At 33.6% G+C, this 19,728-nt stretch overlaps 1 protein-coding gene across 2 annotated transcripts in view; it reads left to right on the top strand.

The window, feature by feature from the left end:
• LOC121304533 (WD repeat-containing protein 7-like) overlaps window positions 1-19,728 on the top strand; it is a 214,009-nt gene that overhangs the window by 168,311 nt on the left and 25,970 nt on the right. For both annotated transcript variants that reach the window (XM_041235722.1, XM_041235715.1), the window contains 4 exons: window positions 13,100-13,217; window positions 14,091-14,240; window positions 14,919-15,001; window positions 15,271-15,370. In XM_041235722.1, coding sequence (XP_041091656.1) covers window positions 13,100-13,217; window positions 14,091-14,240; window positions 14,919-15,001; window positions 15,271-15,370 — 451 coding nt within the window. The remainder of the gene's footprint in view (window positions 1-13,099; window positions 13,218-14,090; window positions 14,241-14,918; window positions 15,002-15,270; window positions 15,371-19,728) is intronic.

Genomic DNA, 19,728 nt, shown 5'->3' with positions numbered 1-19,728 from the left:
CTGTGGCATCCATTTTGTGTTTCTCTGGTTACCACTAAAAAAACAATAATGGGACTAGATTTGATTGCTCAGTTCAATAGTATATCCTCTGTTGTCTCACGATGTTTAAAGAGCTGATGAATTAACACAAGAGTGTCTAGTTAAGTGTTATAGAGTGGAGTGGCATCTTGTTGATATGTGATATTGTTTTCTTTTAAAGTGTAACTTGATCACATTTTCTGTTTTATTTAAAAACAAGTAATTTGTATTTTTTTAGTTTTTGCAGTATGTGGCCCTGTTTATCTGTGTAAGTCAGATATAAAGAAGTTTATGTAATTGTTTAGTGAACATTTACTGTATTCGGATTTAAGATGCCCTTGAATGTAAGATGCAGCCCAAATTTCCCACTCTCAATTTGAGGAAAAAATAAATAATCAAATAAAGATTAATTTGCAAAGATACATCCTCAATTACGCATATAAGAAAACGATGCATAGAGGCAGTTTGCAGTCATCTGCTGTCACACAGAGCATTACAGTTATGTGCTGCTTCTCATTTCCAGTCCTGATCACTCACATCTGTTTCTCTCTTTTTGTGAACTGTGGTATTGCTTGGCATGTCAAAAAAATGTGGGTCTGAACAGTATTTCCGATCCGTCCCAGTTGGTACTGTTTGTTAGAACTGAGCCTAATAACAAAATGCTTAAATTGTAAAAGCTTCTCTTTGAATTCCTCAGGAAGCTAGTGATGCTTCTTTTAAAATGGCTGCCTGAATGTCATGGATGATTTGAGATCAGGCACTCCAGTTACGCTGCTGTTTGTGTACTCGGGTAGTCACGTCTTTTGTTGGTGATTTTAATACAAGCATCACTATACTGTATTCAAATTTAAGACACAGGCCATTTTTGAGAATAAAAAAACAGTTTAAAAAGGCCATCTTAAATTCAAAGGAATACAGTATTTAAAAACAAATGATTCACCATGTCTGTGGCCCTGTGTATATCTCAGGCAAATTGTAACTCCATCCACTTTTTCGTATTTTGTGCACAGGGCTAGACAGCTCATATTAGAGAAAGGCTTGTTTGTATAACACTATGTAACACAATTTTTGTTCCTGGGTAGTCAGTGTTATTTCCTAATTGCTTAAGCCTCAAAAGTATAGAAAATGTCTATTATTCCCCACAAACTTTGCTTTTGTGACTAGGACAGTGACATTTCAAAATATCACTATTTCCAATGGGAAAACGGGCAAATATGTGTCTTTTCATTCACATAAAGTCAGAAAATACTGTAATGTACTGTAAAAATACAGTATAATCGTAAATCTCGAAAAACTACTCACTTCTAAATATTTTGTAGTCATTTTTGTATTACTTTAGTATAAATACATGTTAATTTGGATTCATATGTTGTTTTTTAATGACTTTATGTGAACGAAAAGACACACATTTACCCGTTTTCCCATTGGAAATAGTGATATTTTGAAATATCACTGTCCTGGTCACAAAAGCAAAGTTTGTGGGGAATAATAGCCATTTTCTATACTTTTGAGGCATAGCAATTAGGAAATAACACTTACTACCCAGGAACAAAAAAAAAAAAAAAAAAAAAACTAAAAAATTGTTACACGGTGTAATCTTTTTTTTTTTTTAGAAATGTGTCTTATTTTAACCTAAAAAAACTGTCTCCAATAACTTGTTAAATAGACAACGTTAACTACTGCTACTGATGTAAAAACAAACATACATTGAGAAAAATGTAGCTCTCCTGTTGATCAACGACAGCCGGTTAAGATATGGATTTTCTCTGGCTGTATTGGTATTTGGAACCTACTGTACCTTAATGACAGATTATTGTGCAGTTCAAGGTACTACGTTGGTGCAGGTAAAGTTCCTTATTCCATAACACCTGCATGGAGAATGCTCTCTAGAGATCTAAATCTGTGGCCCTGAAGCATTCATGACAAATGTGAAAATCAGTATCTTACATTTCAGTTGCTTCAGGATTTCTGCATATTATATTAATATCCACCATAAGCATTTATATTGCTTTTTTTAAGGGGTACTGTTTTAATTTAAAACAGACATTGCACATCTCATTTCAACACATTATACAAACACAAAATGCCGCATGTTTAGGCACAATAAGATAGTTTTTCTAGGAAAAGCATTGCCTAATGATGAGTGCAATAGTAACTCCCTTTGTTTGTTAGTGATTTTAGCAAACAGCCAGTATCAGAATTCAGCTGTTTCTGCTTCCTGTTCAGGTAAATTGAAATAATGAAAGAAATTCACTTAATTATCTTCTCCACCAACAGCTTTTCTGGTGTGAAACCTTTCTTGTGTGTGGGTCAGCACATTTGGAGCTTAGACCACTCACCCTGAAAATAACTTACTTCTTAGACCAGACCAATTCAATAAGTTTTCCTGGATCATTGTTCCATGGACTATACATTTTCACAATATTTGTTTCCTCCCTATCTATATAGCATTGCTACAATCAAAAGAAAATAGTTCTGAATAGTTATCAGGTCAAAATAATTAAAATACCTTGAGGGATGTAGGGTTGTTTGAATTCAGCTCAAGCCTTGAGGCATGAGTTTAGGTGTCCTAATGAACTTTCCACGTTAAAGCACTTCAACATAATTTGGTACAATTTCCAGTTTTATTATTGAGACTGGAAGAGGAATTTGCGTTCAGTGTGTGTGTGTGTGTGTGTGTGTGTGTGTGTGTGTGTGTGTATATATATATATATATATATATTTATATATATATATATATAGATATATAATATAATATATATATATAGAGAGAGAGATATATTATGTACAAATTGGGTAATACATTTAAACCATATGTAATATTTTGACACACACACATATATATCTCTCTCTCTCTTACTACATAAACCCATATGTATTTGTCACACACACGACATATATGCATATATATATATCTCTCTCCTGCTCTTTCCCCTACTTCTGAGAGAGAGAGAGATGCTATAGAGAGGAGGGAGAGAAGGGAGAGAGAGAGAGAGAGAGATAGAGAGGAGAGAGAGATGAATCCTCTCAATCGAGTAATGTACACATTTTGGGTATACGATATAAACTGATTAGTGTGTGTATGTATATATATATATATATATATATATATATATAGAGAGAGAGAGAGAGAGAGAGAGAGAGAGAGAGAGAGAGAGAGAGGAGAGAATTGTTGATGTAAATTGGGTACCCATTATAAACTGTGTGTGTGTACACATAACATAATATATATATATATTACTATACAATAGATATTATAATCTATATATATATATATATATATATATATATATATAATATATATATATAGATATATAGAGAGAGAGAGAGAGAGAGAGACCTCTCTCTCCCCTCCCCTACCTCACTACTCCTCCTCCTTCACGCTCCCTCTCTCTCCCGCTCTCTGCCTCTCTCCTCTACCCCGTGATGCTGCACATAGAGATAATTGAATTTAACTTTGGTGTAATATAAATATTTGTGTGTGTATATATATATATATATATATATAGAGAGAGAGAGAGAGAGAGAGCGCGACAGAGAGAGAGAATTGATGTAAATTGGGTATACATTATAAACTGTGTGTCAAACAAGCTCAGAAATAAATGTCAAATGAGCAGCATCAACAGTGCTATAACTTCCATGTTGATGTCAAGATAGATGTAACAGCTTACATTAATATCTACTATCTACTTTGAATTTGTATAGAAATATGGAGTTTTGTTTTTTCTGCAAACATTAAAAACATTAAACATTGCTTTAGTCACAACAGGTATTGTGTATTTGAAGAACTAGGCATGTTGAGAGAATGACTTGCATATCAGTAAAAATAATTAACATACAGTGAGCTTTTTCTCTATTCTCACTAGGTTTTATACTAGTAACTAGATAATTTGCTCAAGCTACATTACAACCACTTAAAATTTAGTAAAACCAAAAGACCTTTCTCTTCTGTGAGTATCTCTTTAAATGCATCCTCAGTTTTTAACAACAAATTCTTCTTAAATCTCCCTAATTACCAGCATAAGATACCTGTTAGGACGACCATCGGTCTTGGTGAATTGTGTTTGGAAGTGATTTTATTACCGTAACCTGCAGCCTTCACTCTTCTATTTTTTTTCTAATTTTTAGGAAATTTTCTCTTGAAAAGTGATTTCTTCAATGTTTTAAATTTCGTAAGTTTTTGTTAAAAATTACCGGGAATAACCATCCCTATACCATATCTATATATATATTATATCATATATATGTATTCCCATGTTATTCCCTGGTCAGTTTTTGAAAAAGGGAAAATAATATATCACATTTTTTTTTTGCCTATAGTGTTCTCTGTCGTTAACTGCATGTGTGGTTTCTGCTCTCTCATTTATGGTGTTGCTTACAAATTTAGATTCTAAAAAAGGCATATAGGTGGCACTGTGGGCGAATCTATTTGATTTACAACACCATCCCACAGACAGCAGTGTTTAGATTAACATATTAGGCCCATTATAAACTGAATTGGTTGAGTCACAGTAACAAATGTGTCTGACCAGCATTTCATATCATTTTGAATTGTCAGGTGAAATGCAACATGATCTGCTTCCAGGTCTGACTGTAGAGAACAAACGTAAATGAACATGTGATATTCTATAGAAACATATACAGTATGTTTATGAAACCATCTATGGCCTTTTATAATCATATATGAAACTGTGTGTGTGTATATGTATTCACAAGTAAGATCCACACCATGTTCATTTAAAAAAGATTATTGAGTTGATGTATGTGCATGTATACATTATGTTTCTATGTAATGTCATATATTTTAGTATTTTATACACGGACATAGAAAATGTACAATAGCAAATCGTTTATTTTAATATATTTTTTTGTAGTTAAAGGCTTTTGAAGCATTCTTGTTGCCTCTGATATATATATATATATATAGACGAATGCTTGTTAAACATTTTTTTTTTCTGTAACTATTGCTGCAAGTAAATAATACAAAAATACAAAAAAGTTTATATGCTGTAAGTTGCATGAAAGAACATTAACCAAACATTTATTTCACAATCAAGCTGGATTACAAATAAGTGGATTACGGAATTATAAATTGTACTATATTGCCTATATATTTCATTTAAATTTATTCACAGCTTTTTTATTTGAATGTATTTATTTGACTGTATTTATTTTTATTTACTTCTTGCTAGGTATGATCTATTAATAGTCGGCAGCAAAAATACCATCATTAAATAGTAAGTAAATGGTATACATGGTACAGTATTTTCAGTCTGCAGCTGACAGGGTTCCTAAGCTCTGTATTCTTGATTTAATAATAATTAATACTGTACACATTTAAAACTTTTAAAGATTTTTGTGGTTTTGTTTTTAAATAAACTAGGTTCCGCAGGTTCACTGTCATTAGGTAGCATTTTGACACATAGTCGTTACTGCACAAATTAGGTAAATATTTATATTTAATAATTTACTGACATGACATTTGTGTTTTAAATTTTGGTAGTCAATAAAAATGCAAAAACAATTCATTTGAAGCAAATACCGCAGGAATTGAAACATTTGGAATTGCCCTGCAGCCAGTTAAAGCATGCATTCAGATGATATTAATGCACCATGTGTTGTCATTAAGCAAGGTTAGACCCTAAGTGCAGAATGCTGTATAAATGGATGTACCACCATATAGCCCTAAGGAGCTTTGGTGCAATTTTCATCCTGATGAATTGTTTATTAGGCAAGAAAGTGTTGTGCTTATTAATCTATAACCAGATTTTGATTGAGAATAGCATGCAGTTGTCACAGTGGGTGCCTGGCTGTGGTGAGGACAGGCAGAGAGAGTTAGTTTGCGGTGGCAGATGCAGGGGTTGGAGTGTGCGTCATCGTGCCCCCTCCTTCCTAGAAAGTCCTGCTGGGTTGTCTCCTTTGCTGCCCGATTTTCCGTATACAGAATAAACAGCACACATCTGCCTGGGTTCTGTCTGCAGCATTAAGCATGCTTCATGTGAGAGCTTTTGTGTAGAACCTTTTTTTTTTTTTTTTTTAAATATATCAGTTCACTTTTATTGACTAGGGAAGCAGCAGGCCGTGCTCACCAGGCCTATATGTCTTGAGAGAACTCAGCTTCAGAACCCCTGCTGTGGCATTGCACCAGATAAATCCCTCCAAAAAAAAAGAGGAATTTACTGCATTAGACATGCTTTGTACCATGGCTAGCACATGTGGCTAATCCGAAGGTCCTTTTCTTGGGCTCTTTTTCATGGGGAAACGTTTTGTCACTAACTATTTTCATACTAAGTAAATAGTAAGCAGTTGCTTTTGCTGTTGCTTAACTTGTACACATCCTTTGATGATGGCATACTAATTTAGATGATAATTGTAAGATTTGGGATACCAGCAAGGAAGTGTAATATTAATGTCAATAAAAGATACAAGGGAGACAATTTACTTCTGTTTTTACTACTTATAATGCATATGCAGCAACATGCTGTTGATAATTCTTAAAAATATATGCACCCTTGTTCATTATATTTCTGTCACAAGCCTATATACATTATAAAGAAAGTGTGTTCTGGGAGAGATACACTTTCTGTGTATTGCCAGGTTTTATTTTTTATTATGTTACATATTTATTTCCATTGTCAAAATGTATTCTAAACTGAGCTTCATGGTGGCAGCATTTAATACTGAATTGAATGTTCAATGTTCTTATGTAACTTTTATACATAAATCAAAGCTTGAAAATATCTGTCATTTCTCAGCACTACATAAGTAAACCGGTTGATCACAATGCTTAAGAGCATTCTAATTACCTTGGTTTCTTCTTAAAAATTTGAATATGATGCAGTGGTATATAATTGCTTCTGGAGAGGAAATAGGAAAAAATCTAGTCTTTTGTGTGTGTTTGTTTTTTACAAAAATAATTTGTTGACAACATACAGTATGTGAAGAAGATTGTGAAAACAGAAATCTGTTTTTTCTTATTTTCCTGTTGTTTCTCTGCTTAAAGGATCGTTCTGTGGCCATTGATTATTGATATTAATCAATATTTAAATTAAAAGAATGATTAACCTCTGTGAAAGTGAACGTGTACAGCTATGTATAAGTGTGTGTGCTTTTGTGTGATATATATATATACACACACACACACACACACACACACACAAAGAGGCTCATATGGATGTGTTCTAATATTTACATTTTTTTTAACTAATGTGCATCAGTAAGAAGTATTAAGAATGAATGTAGCATTTTATGATCTTTTAGGTATGTGTTGGTAGTGACAGAAATAAGATATAGGATACTGTAATATGTCAACCGTTTAATTAGTGTGTAAAGGGCTCTGAACAAACTACCCTTAGCATAGCATCTAATCGAATTGTGTTCTAATATATATTTTTAAGCTGCTAACTAATAACGTATTTTTTTCTTCTTCTTAACTGGCTGTTGCTGAACAGGTTTATTACTGAAGGTAGAATATATTTTTTCAGATAATCTGATTCTGGGATACAATTACAGTAAGCAGAACAGGAGACTCTCATTTTTATGTCTCATTATAAGCGGAGTCAGTCAAATTGACAGGAATCGTGGAAAGAAACCGCTAAAACTTTAAACAGAATTGATTAAACCTCTCCGACGTTCATTTAGTACCTTTTGTATGTATCTCTCTTTAGATATCATATTATACTTATTTCTTGTTTGATTTAAATGAAAAGACTATATGAGCTGTTAGGGTTGATCTAGTGCAGAACTGTGTAATAGATTTAAATAAAGCTGCAATGCAGTTGCTAGTGATCAATACTAGTGTATTTTTGTTTATGGTCCTGTTATGACAAAAGCATTACTTATTTCCAGACAGAATCCCAAAACCATGTGTTCAATCACACAATTGTGGATTCTTGAAATTGATTCATGTTTTGTATGGTAAAATGTTTATGTTTCTTCTACTAGCAATTACAGGTAATACCTGGTTTTTTTTTAGTTTTTTTTTTTAAATACAGTGCCTCAGTACTTATTCTGGTTATTTAATTTTTAAACAGAATCTCAATACCAGTAGAGATGTTGTATTATTTTGTCTATTTGTTCAGCTTATTATTGCTTTACTTTAGAATATGAATGACATGGCTTGTGCTGTAATGGGTAAATTAAAAGAAAAGGAAAAAAGGGTATAATAAAAAAATAATAAAAAAAACTAGTCATTTAGTATCTTTTTCCATGTTCTCTACACTGTAAAGAGCAAAAGTAACAGACCTTACGTGATGTAAAAACCTAGACCTGTTGTTTCTGTTTGCATGCTCATTTTCTAATAGTTCGTTTCTTGTGTAGTCTTAGTCCCCAGGCTTCTATTATATACAGTTAATGTCAATGGCATTTCAGTGGATACATCTGAGCAACTCAGTAATTGATGTATGAAGTATTCAGTTTTGTCTAGCTTTATAGTATTATTGGCAGATTCTCAAAAAAAAAGAATAGGAAACCAAAAATTGTAAACCATCGAATCCTTGTATTTTTCCACTTGTCGTCAAATTTTTATATTTGTTAAACAAAAATACAACTGACTATATATATATATATATATATATATATATATATATTATATATATATCTATATATATATATATATATATATATCCAAAAATTTGGTCGCGAAATCATATTTTGCGATTATAAAAAAAAAAAAAAAAAAAAAAAAAAAAAAGGTCAGGAACACACATTACACAAAAAAAATAAATAAATACAATAAAATAAAATAAATCAGACATATACAATTATATCCTTGTGACAAACCAAGATTTTTACAAACCGACTTTAATTTGTGAATCAAAAAAAGGGGAACTAGTGTTTGCTCTGTTTTGTTTTTTCATTAAAGAATTAAAATAATTCAGAGGTTTTGATTTTTGTTTACTGTAAGCCATTTGATTTATTTTTTTTATTATTATAATTATTTTTCATTTTAAAACACTTATTCCCATTTGTGTTATTTGTATATACTGTTTTCTGTGGAGGTGTGCACAATTCAAACCAAATAAATATTCACAGGTTAGTTATCTGTTCGGGAAGTACTTGTGCTCTGTAGCATTCAATATCGATTCACAACATCATATACTAAATATTCTAGTAGGAGTTTTGTTTTAAAAGGAAAACACATTATATTTTTAAATGTTCTTTGGTAAGTTACTGAATATAATTTGATATGACATGATATAAGTTAAGTGGTTAAATGCAGTGTAATGCTATAGCATTTAATTTTAACTTAGCTGAGAAAAGGAGGAAAGCTATTTCTAGCTGTGAACGTATATGTTCTGTTTTTTTGTGCATACTAATCTATAGGCCAGCAGTTCTACTGTGAAAGGTACAGTACCAAGCGATCCAGCAGATTTGATACATGGGTGGATGTGGAAGAGGAGGTCCCTGGGGGCTAAATCCTGGCCCTCACTGGGATTTGGTGGGAAAAAAAGGAAAAATAAATAATGAAGACTTTTATTTCATTTTTTATTTTTTTTGGAACAGTTGCACTAATGCAGTAATGCAGTTTCATATTAACAGAATTACAGCAGCAGTGTGATTAATACTTTAATAGTGATCTCTTTAAATAACAGTATTTATCATTTTGAAGCACACTTTTACCAAAATGTCGTAAACCTCTTAATTATGCTAATTCAAGATTATTATTATTATTATTATTATTGAATAATAAATAATAATATAATGTCTCACCCCGATATACCTCATTAGATATACAGACGAACATGTATGTCAACATCAGTTTTCAAATGTATGGGGGTTACACATTAAAGTAGAAATTTCTCCAGAAAAAAAAAAAAAAAAAAAAAAAAAAAAAAAAAAAAAAATATATATAGATATATATGATATTAGATTATACATATAATATATTATATATATATACTATATATATATAATATATATTATATATATATAATATTTTTTATATATTACGTTTTCAAAACGAAAACACCTTGATTGTATTCTTCTTTAACCATTCTGAAGTAGATTTTGATGTGTGCTTTGGATCGTTGTTGTGTTGAAAAGTTCAGTTGTCCAACAACCAAGTTTTGTAGCGAAGGGTTGCAGATGATTGGCCAATATCTTTTGGTATACTATATAATACATTTTACCGTATATTGAATCCATTGTATCCATGCTTGACAGTAGGTATGGTGTTATTTGTTTTGTACACCTCACCAGACTTTCTCCAAATGTAACAACTAATACCGCGACCAAATAGCTCGATTTTTGTTTCATCACTCTACAAAACCTTTGACCACAACTCATATCCGTCATTCAAATGCTGTTTTGCAAACTTTAAGTGATTGTCCTTGTGACGTTTTTCTAAGAGTGGCTTTTTCCTTGGCCTGTGACCATTGAGACCTTCACCATACAATACTCGACTTGTGGTTGAAATGGAAACCCGAGTCCCATTTGCAGCCAATTCACTGTGAATGTCTGTGGCATTCAATCTCGGATTATTATTAACCTTCCTCACAGTTTTTCTACTTGTTCTTGGTGAAAGAACCTTCTTTCTTCTTTCACAACGAGGGAGCGTTGTGACAGTACCATGAGTCTTGTCAATAGAAACAATAGTTCAAATTGGGATACTTAAATGCTTGGAAATCTTTTTGTATTTTTCTCCAGCTTTATGACAATAAATAATTTTCAGCCTAAGGTAGTGTAGTGCTTTACTTTTTCCCATATTTACTTTTTGGTAATGACAGCAATCATCCTATGCCTGACCCTTTTATACGTTCTAAGAATGTTCACCTACAATCTAGACACTTATAGAATTAGGTTATGCATTATCATATTGAAATTTCTAGCACCTTGTAGACTTTTGAATTAGCATTTTTGGACTTTTGCAAAAAAAAAAAAATTGCTGTAATAAATAATTGTAGACATCTATTTCATGTAACATTTTGTTTTCATCCATAAAAGCAAAACTATTTATCCAATATTTAGCAACGCTGTATGAGGTGACTCAGAACTGGTACCTTATCAATCCAGAGAGATCAAATCAGCATGAGTAATAGCTGACAGCTGCTTATTTTAATATCAAATAACATTTGGCTATGCAGTTTATTACAAAGGGGTTCTGTAAATTTAAACATCAAGGCTACAGTGGAAGGAAACATCTGCAAAGATACCAGAGCACCAGAAGGCTTGAGTTGTGGGGTCTTTGTGTCTATCTTAAAAGCAGTGCTTATATTTTGGAGAGTTTGCAATATGAGCTTATGTTTCAACATAAGCTGGTACCTTTTTGGATTGGAACTATATCATTGGAAAACAGAAGAGAGAGAAGCATGGGTATTCGAAAAAGAAAACATATCTTTCATTGTGTCATGTTTCACTTTATCGATTTAAAGACTTATAAATTCAAAAAGCCAGACACTGCTTGTTAAAACTGCATCCAGTGTCTCTAGTGAAAGTACAGGTTATTGCACAGCTTTGGTACAAAATTTGCAATTGTGTTTTTGGCAAAGGTGTATAATACATCTTTCTAAATTATTCTACAGCACTGTTTTTTAAAGATTGATTATTTCACTAGTAATAATCTGTTTTACTTCAATTAGATCAACATACACGGGTATCCTCCATTTGATAAATAAGTAGCCTAAACAGGTTGCAGACCAGATACAAATAAAATAAAATGTGCTATTGCATGATGTATGAAGAAAATAAGCAAAAGGGAATTAATTTACGTTTTCCATATGGAATTGTGGACGGCAGGTAATCAGTTTATGATCTACATTCATTAGCTAAGAAAAGAGTCTGTTTTTAGTACATTCACCTGCATAGGGCTTACTTTTTTTGTCTAACATCACTGAGTATGCACTGCAAGTGGATGCTATTATGTTCTAATAGTACATTGTGGTACCTTGTATCACTATTTTAAGTAACGTTATATCGAGCTGGGTATGTTATAGCAATATGTCTGCTTAGTTTATTGGAAATTAATGTATGAGTGCTAATGTCCTTGACCACTGTCTCCAATGCAGCTTTAAATAAGAACAAGGTCTGGATCTGTCCTGGTGTGTAGAGTGATTAAAAATTCATAATAATTGATTGTAAAACTGTCAAGTATGTCGCATTCAGACTGCCCTAAAGTACATATAATCATCATATTATTAATACTATGAGATTTAAGAGTCTTATAGTGAGGGTTGTGAAATGTGTTTTTAAATATATTTTTTTTTTTTAACGAATTAATGCATATTGGTATTTAAAAAAAAAAAAAAAAAAATACAATTATTGATATGTTTTACCTGAAATCAGATTATTATATTTATGGTTTCATATGTTCAAATCATGGATCAAGTGCAAATTGGCATCCTGGCAATTAAAATTGCTAAGCAAATTTGCAGCTATTATGTTTGATTCAAAGCATCTTTTAAGGCAGTAAGAGTAATTTAAACCTTAAACTATTAACACACATTTGATCATGTCTACTGAATTTAGCTGGTGTTTGTGTTACTAATATATTGGACTTACTAATATATGGGACTCAGTTATTTAGTATGATTTCTAACACACTTTTTTATGACGCTGATCTTTAAATGATCCTTTTTTGGCACAAGTAGCTGCATGAATGTATTTATATATGCTATAACCTTGAAAATAAATGGATAAATTTGTTTTACAGTAACCCAGTGGCTCAGATCCTGCTGATACACCAACACATCTGGCAGCACGTCAAAAGAGCATTTGCTCCAGAAACTATAGCCGACTGACTTCCTTATACCCAAGTTATTGCCCATCACAGTACGATTCCTGATACATATTCAGCATTTGGCCTGGATAATTTGTTAACAAGGCCCCTTTTACATTTCAGACAGATGCGCAAACTGTTTTCAATTTTCACGCTTCATTGTTTTGGCTGTGTAGTTGACACTGGAACACCCAGACTCCTAATTATTCTGCATTGTTGGGAGTCTATTATATTTTAACTGTTTGAGTGATCCCATTGACCTTGAACTGACGTTATAAGCTGTGTCTAATCTTTTCACTCTATATTTCTAATGCTTCCTTTTTTTTTTTGTTTTTTTTTCTCCTCCTTTGTCTGATCCTTGTTTAGCATCACAATGGGCCTGCCTCTCAACCCAGCGGCAGACTCGGCCCGCTCTGCTCGACATGCTCTCTCGCTCATTGCCACGGCCAGACCACCAGCTTTCATAACAACCATCGCCAGGGAGGTGAGGATCCCTTCAGTAATCACTTATCTGCAAAGCAGGAGCAGGCATGGAAGCATTCTTATTGTTCACAGACTAGGCCCACTGTTCACAGCGTCACTCCAGAGCTTCAAGCAGATTGATCACAGGGCTCGCTGTTTCACTGTTGTTTCTGACGACACTTGGACCTTTTACATTTTATTTATTTATTATTATTTTGTTTGGAAACAGATTGCTTTGTGTAAAGGCTTGATGCTGTGAGTTTTTTTAAAACAAAAATGAATGAAATAAAGAATGTACACTTTCTTGAAACATATTGCCCATGTATTAAGTTCTTGGTGTATTGTAAGCCACTTCAGGGCAAAGGAAGTTACATTTGTGAGGCTCCTATTCCTGTAGCACCTTGCCTACAAGGACTGTACTCTGTGTGTGCCATGTGTGCTTCGCAGATAACAAGCAACCTATTTATACAATTTTAGATCTGAATGTTTTGGGTGTAGACTATAGTTCCTTATAATATGGGACTTATATAACACTCATATGCTCTGATGGATTGTCAGAATAAAAGAAAACATCAAGATGAAAATATATTTTGAATTGCCTTATCTGGAGGAAGTCTACCAGCTCCTCCCCACAGTACATACCTACAAAGCCATTGTTTATTACAAATTATTTTGTTACCTCAAAATTTGTATATGAATTTATTTATGTGTTCTGTAATAAATAAGTCTGCATTTGTCTATTGCAAATCTAGTTTGTACTAGAATCCAAGGTTAAGTCTTGAAAGACCTACAAGTAGGCTTCCTCAGTGCAACAGTAATTCTGTTCCAGTGATAAGAAGCTAAGATAAATTTGCTTTGTACTGAAAAGAAAAAAAAAAAACCTCTTTGTGTCCAGGTTCACAGACATACTGCCCTGGCAGCTAATGCCCAGTCTCAGCAGAACGTGCACACCACCACGCTGGCACGGGCCAAGGCAGAGATTCTACGAGTGATTGAAATCCTGATTGAGAAGATGCCCACTGATGTAGTGGATTTACTCGTAGAGGTAAGAAAGACCTCATATATTGGGAAAAGTACATTATGAATCATTCCTGGCCTTGTGCATTTTATTTGCATTGCAAATGTGTTGTGGGTTTTACTGGCTGGTAAGAGCAGGTGAGCACTTGGTTTATCCTGTTGTAAATACAGGTTTTACTTCATATTCTTATCACAATGTACTGTGTTATGTCTGAAACATGGAAGTTAAGGAATTTCTTTAAAAGCAAACCAACCCCAATCAAAAAATGCAATTTTAAAATTATGCTGTCAAAACAATATATTTTATAGAGAAATACAACACAGTAATTACATTAAAATAAGAGAAACAAATTCTACTCAAATTACTTATTGCTGTAGTTTGAGGGGGGAGTATGTTATTATCTAACATACAATAAAAGAAAAAAGATATTGAAGTACAAAATGTCGGTTTGTCTAAAGTTGTACGACTAATTAACCCTACCGACGACTTCTGAAGTTCTTTTTTTTTTTTTTTTTTTTTTTTTTTTTTTTTTTTTTGTAAATCCATGAGATAAACGGAACACACTGCTGCCTTGTTCCCCAGGGGACAGTGGCTGCATTAATTCTCAATACACAAGACATTGAAGCATTGCATTTACATCTTCAGAAAAAGTGAATTTGTACATGCTTTTGTGACTGATTTCTTTAATGATCTTTCCTCCCTGAGGTAATGGACATCATAATGTACTGCCTTGAAGGATCCTTAGTCAAGAAGAAAGGCCTTCAGGAATGTTTCCCTGCTATTTGTAGGTAAGTCATTATTCCCGGTACCAGTGATTTGTCAAATTATTAGCTTTTCTTCAGTGATTGTAGCACCCTGGTCACATAGGATTTGTTTTCTTTCTATTACACAGTCAATTTATAAAAAGCAACGACAACTCATTTTTATCTCATGACTCTGTCATAGAAGCCATTCCCCTTATGCTATGCCCTGGGATACTTTGTTCTTGTTCATAAAGCCACTTGTGTGTAATTTTGTGTGTAATTTTACTAATTCATGTAATGTTGGTCATACACAGGTTCTACATGGTTGGTTATTGTGAACGTAGTCACAGGATAGCAGTCGGGGCTCGTGTTGGCTCTGTGGCACTCTACGATGTCCGCACTGGAAAATGTCAGGTAAGTAAATAATTGTGACTTTCTCTCCTCCATAGAGAGAGAGAGAGAGAGAGAGAGAGAGACACTGCAAAGCTGTTGACGTGCCAGGTTGCTGTAACTTTATGGATAAGGCTGAAGTGATCAATAGTTTAATGAGAGGCTCTGAGTGTGTGGAGCCCAATCACTCCATTCACTGGGAGTGAGGGATAACCAAAACAGCTTCCCAAGTTTGAGCTGCAGGTATTTTATGGGTAAGAGCAGGGGTGATCACTGGTAAACTAAGGGCTTATTATTAAAGATGTGCACATGGGACAGTTAGATGTTTAACTATATCTTGAGAACTGTAGGTCTGTAAATCTTTTTATTTTTTTTCACACTGGCACCTGATTGGCTGAGCTACTGAAGGCTGCATGTTGCTGGTCTGATATTCTGATTTTGATTAAATTGTGCATGAGAATCTGTTAAGCTATATTTGCAGATGAGGATTGCCCCATGGAATTGGGAAGATGTAAATGTTTGTTGGACAGAGCCTGTCTGGTTCATGTACATCGCCACAATAGGTTCACATAGGATGTATGGTATACCCATGGACCTTTTGGGTGTCCTATACTGAATTTTCACCATTTCACATGTCTTTAGAAACTTGCCTTGGCTTTTTTACCAATTTTTTTTTTTCTTTTTTTTAAATCTACCATGTTGTACCAACTTTATTTACTTGGTGATCTTCAACTGTTCCAAGTATATATTTATATCTTTCTGAGAGCAGACTGGCTAACAAGATGGCTGTGTGTGCCATAGGATATGTATCACTTGCAAATAGCTACACCTGAGGCCAAAAGTTTTGCATCACCCTATATAATTAACACATCTTGCAACATAAAGGTGAATGAAACCTGCTGAATAATGTTCCGTTAACATATTGAATTACATACTTCTTTGTAGTTAACCTTAATTTAAATAAACACTGTAAAAAATTGAAAAATATGAAATTTTGAAATCTAATATGAAATACTGTGCTACTATTATGGCTTCCGGTAGACACTAGCAATATCATTTTGTAGTTTCTTTGATTACATGCAAGAAAAAGTAACTGACATATAAGAAAGCAAGAAGCAGAAAACTGTTCACAGTCAGAACACTGTGAGGCAATGTTAACGATGAATTACATGAATGTTACTGTTCTTAATTTATGTGCTGTAATTGGAGTTGTGATCATTTGAATTTTTAATTAAACAAATCTTAATATAAAAACAAATCTGAATAATATTGTATTATTACATTGATCGATGTAATACAGACAACAAAAAAAAACATTTCCCTTGGAAAGCACAAATCAAGGCCTGGTATTCAACAAGGAACAGGGCCTATTAATGTTTGGTGATATAAAAAATGAGATGCATTAGTAATTTGTCTCTAGAAACTTGCTGTTAAGAAAGCTGACAGTTGACCGTTGTGTCAAAATTTCTAAATTATTGAAATATAGATACGTATGTATAAAAAGATCAGAGGGAAGACAGAAGCCATTTGTTTAAGTATTCCTACATTTTATTATATTTTTTACATAAAAGAATTGGGTGGATAAATATTGTTCACCTTTTACTGCCTCTGCCTGGAGAGTTCAAAGCTGGAGCTGTAAATTGATAAGGCAGCCTGGACCCCTGGTTTTGTTATGCATGAGCCTGAATCTGCAGTGAAAATCTTCCCTCTAGCATGGCTTGCCCTTGGCTCAGTCGACATGCTAAAGTATCTGATCTGCTGATTTTCCAAACCTTTCGGAATCCATTCTGTGATAGAACCCCTGGCTATATTGGAAAGAGGTTGTCTGTGGTAAATGTTGGCTGGTTATTTAATCTTTTTTTCTAAAGATCGTCCAGAGTACAAGCATAAATTAATTGTTGGCCCAGTTCTCTGTGTGAACTAGTCTAGTTATTTTGTTATACTGGGCTAAACTCATCCCGGTACAGAAATGGCTACTAAATTAATGACCAAGGATTCGGATAACTTTGTTTTAATATTGTTTAATACATGAAGTACAAACTGGTTGAATAATAATTTACTGAATTAGATTAGGGGTTATTAAACATCTCTCCACACAGCTGGTCCAGTAAATATCTGCAATACTGCCCAAGTCTAAAGTGTCACGATGGGCGGTGGGGGCTTAAAAGACAACTGGTACGTTTATCTCATGTAGTTTTCTATCAGAGAAGTCATACTTTTGTGGAAGTAGTGAACAAGAAGCTAGAATTATCACAGTTGCAAAAGCTGCTTCTAGTTAACCGTGCCTTACTTATACTACGCCGATATATAGTAAAATAAAATTAGCTAAAACTTTTATTTCTCATCACGATGTGTCTTTCACATTGCTGATTTAAAAAAATAAAAAAATAAAAAAATAGCAGTGTTTCATTTTAGGATGGGATTTGCAAGCAAAGAATGGATCTTTAAAAAGGCTTGATGTCAGAAGGATGAATGTAGATTGTAAGCATTTTGATTGTTTTATCAACAGTATCCACCTTTTGCAGGCCTAGACAGGATTTAATCAATCACAATATGAATAGAGTACCCTTCAAATAGTTTTCTGTATCATGAATATTATGTTGTTTAGTGAACATAAGAGAAATATGTAGATTTTATAAAATAGAAAAAATTAAAATGTTCCATCTGTGGGGATTACCACAAAGAACAGAACGCAAACACACATTAGTGTGCATTATGTAATCATTGTGGTCCCCACCACTAGCATTTGCATTTCAGTTGAGTGGGGCAGTCTGGCCGAGTGGTGACTTCAGAACTAGGAAAGTAACACACAGTACTGCGAGGTGATGTGCTGAATTGAATGCGCTGCATGGTTTATTATTAAACAGAAAAATAAATAGTATGAAACACAAAACAAAACGGCGTGGTGGCCAAACAAATAGACAACAGTTAATTATGCAGTGCAGAGGCCAGCTGCTGTCGAAGTGGATTGCTGACCTTGTCCGGATTGCTTATGATTAAGGCTACAATTTTGTCACGGAGGTCACGGAAATCGTGACAATCGTAAATTTGAAAAAAATCTTGGAAATGGATGTAAAAACACTTTTAATTAGGTGCTTACTTTATTTCCTGAAAATGCAAATCTGTGAGTATCTGTAAATTGTTTGGTTGCGTATGCATGTATCATTTACATGTAGCTATGTATGAGATAGCTGAGCGAGCAAGCATGTAAATGGCTGACAGCTAAAATAACAAAAAAAAATGTGAGAGGTTTTTTTTTTTTTTGTAAAGAGAGAACAGCTGTCTACCAATTTACAGAGGCTTTCTTTTAAATACAGACTGCATTTGTGAAATTGTATACATTTACATTTAAGTAGATGTGCTGAGTTTGTACCCCTTATACAAGAGAATTAAAAAAAATAAAATAAAAGTGATGTTGTTGGTACATCCGTCCTCTCAGCCAACAGAGAAGCCAAAACATTATTGAGAGATATTTTAGAATGACAGTTGAAAGGTTTGATGAAAGGCTGTACACCTTTCCAAAAAAGATGCATGTCACAAGATTACGTTATTCTGACTTGCCGCACAGGGTCGAAGACCCTCAACCGACCAGAAATTATGAAGTATGTACTTTAAGTTTTGTACTCCTAAAGTAACATTTAAACTCGTCAGTAGTCAAAAGCAATAGTTGTTTTTTTATTGAATTTGGTGTACTATTTAAAAACTCTTGTGTATGTCGATGTACCTAAAACGACATTATTTGGTGGCCTTTCTGTGAATTCTTGTTTTTTTTGCCATACCCTTCCCGTGAAATGTATTAAAAAATTCCTGTGCCAAAATCGTAACCTTACCTGTGATCTAGCCAATCTGCCCCAACCAGAGAAGGTCACTGGTCATTACATAAGCAGTAAAGCAATAACATTTAATACTTGAAAGGTCGCTGCATTCATTCCAGTGGGCCTGAATAGAAATTACCATGGATCTCTTCTGCTTGTGGGCGGGGACTCCGTGTCTGACTCAGGTCTGTTCGAGCAGCTTTGAACTACGCACTCAGGTAAATCGGGCTACACAGAGTTATTTCCCAGTCAGTAATGGATAACATTTATATTTCAGGGAACGAGGGTTTAAGATATATTGCCTAATGCTGTCTGATTTGTCTAATGTTACTACAATAACAAAGTCATCAAATTTATGAGAAATCACTGTACACACATTAACCTTTCAAAGATCAGTGACAAGCATACGCTCAAAAGGAATGCATCTGGGCTCTTATTGTTGGTGAATCTTGAAGACTATGAAGTGACTCTTGTTTTCTTTTGTCATTTTCTTTAATGACATAGTTAAGAAGATCAAGATAAAAAAAACGAGGCAATTAAATTCAGGACTGCTAGTAAAACAATTGT

Source organism: Polyodon spathula, chromosome 2 (genome assembly GCF_017654505.1).
Source record: "Polyodon spathula isolate WHYD16114869_AA chromosome 2, ASM1765450v1, whole genome shotgun sequence".
NCBI classification, from domain to species: domain Eukaryota; kingdom Metazoa; phylum Chordata; class Actinopteri; order Acipenseriformes; family Polyodontidae; genus Polyodon; species Polyodon spathula.
The sequence above is the reverse complement of the archived record's forward strand: the minus strand, read 5'-3'. Positions and strand labels throughout refer to the sequence as shown.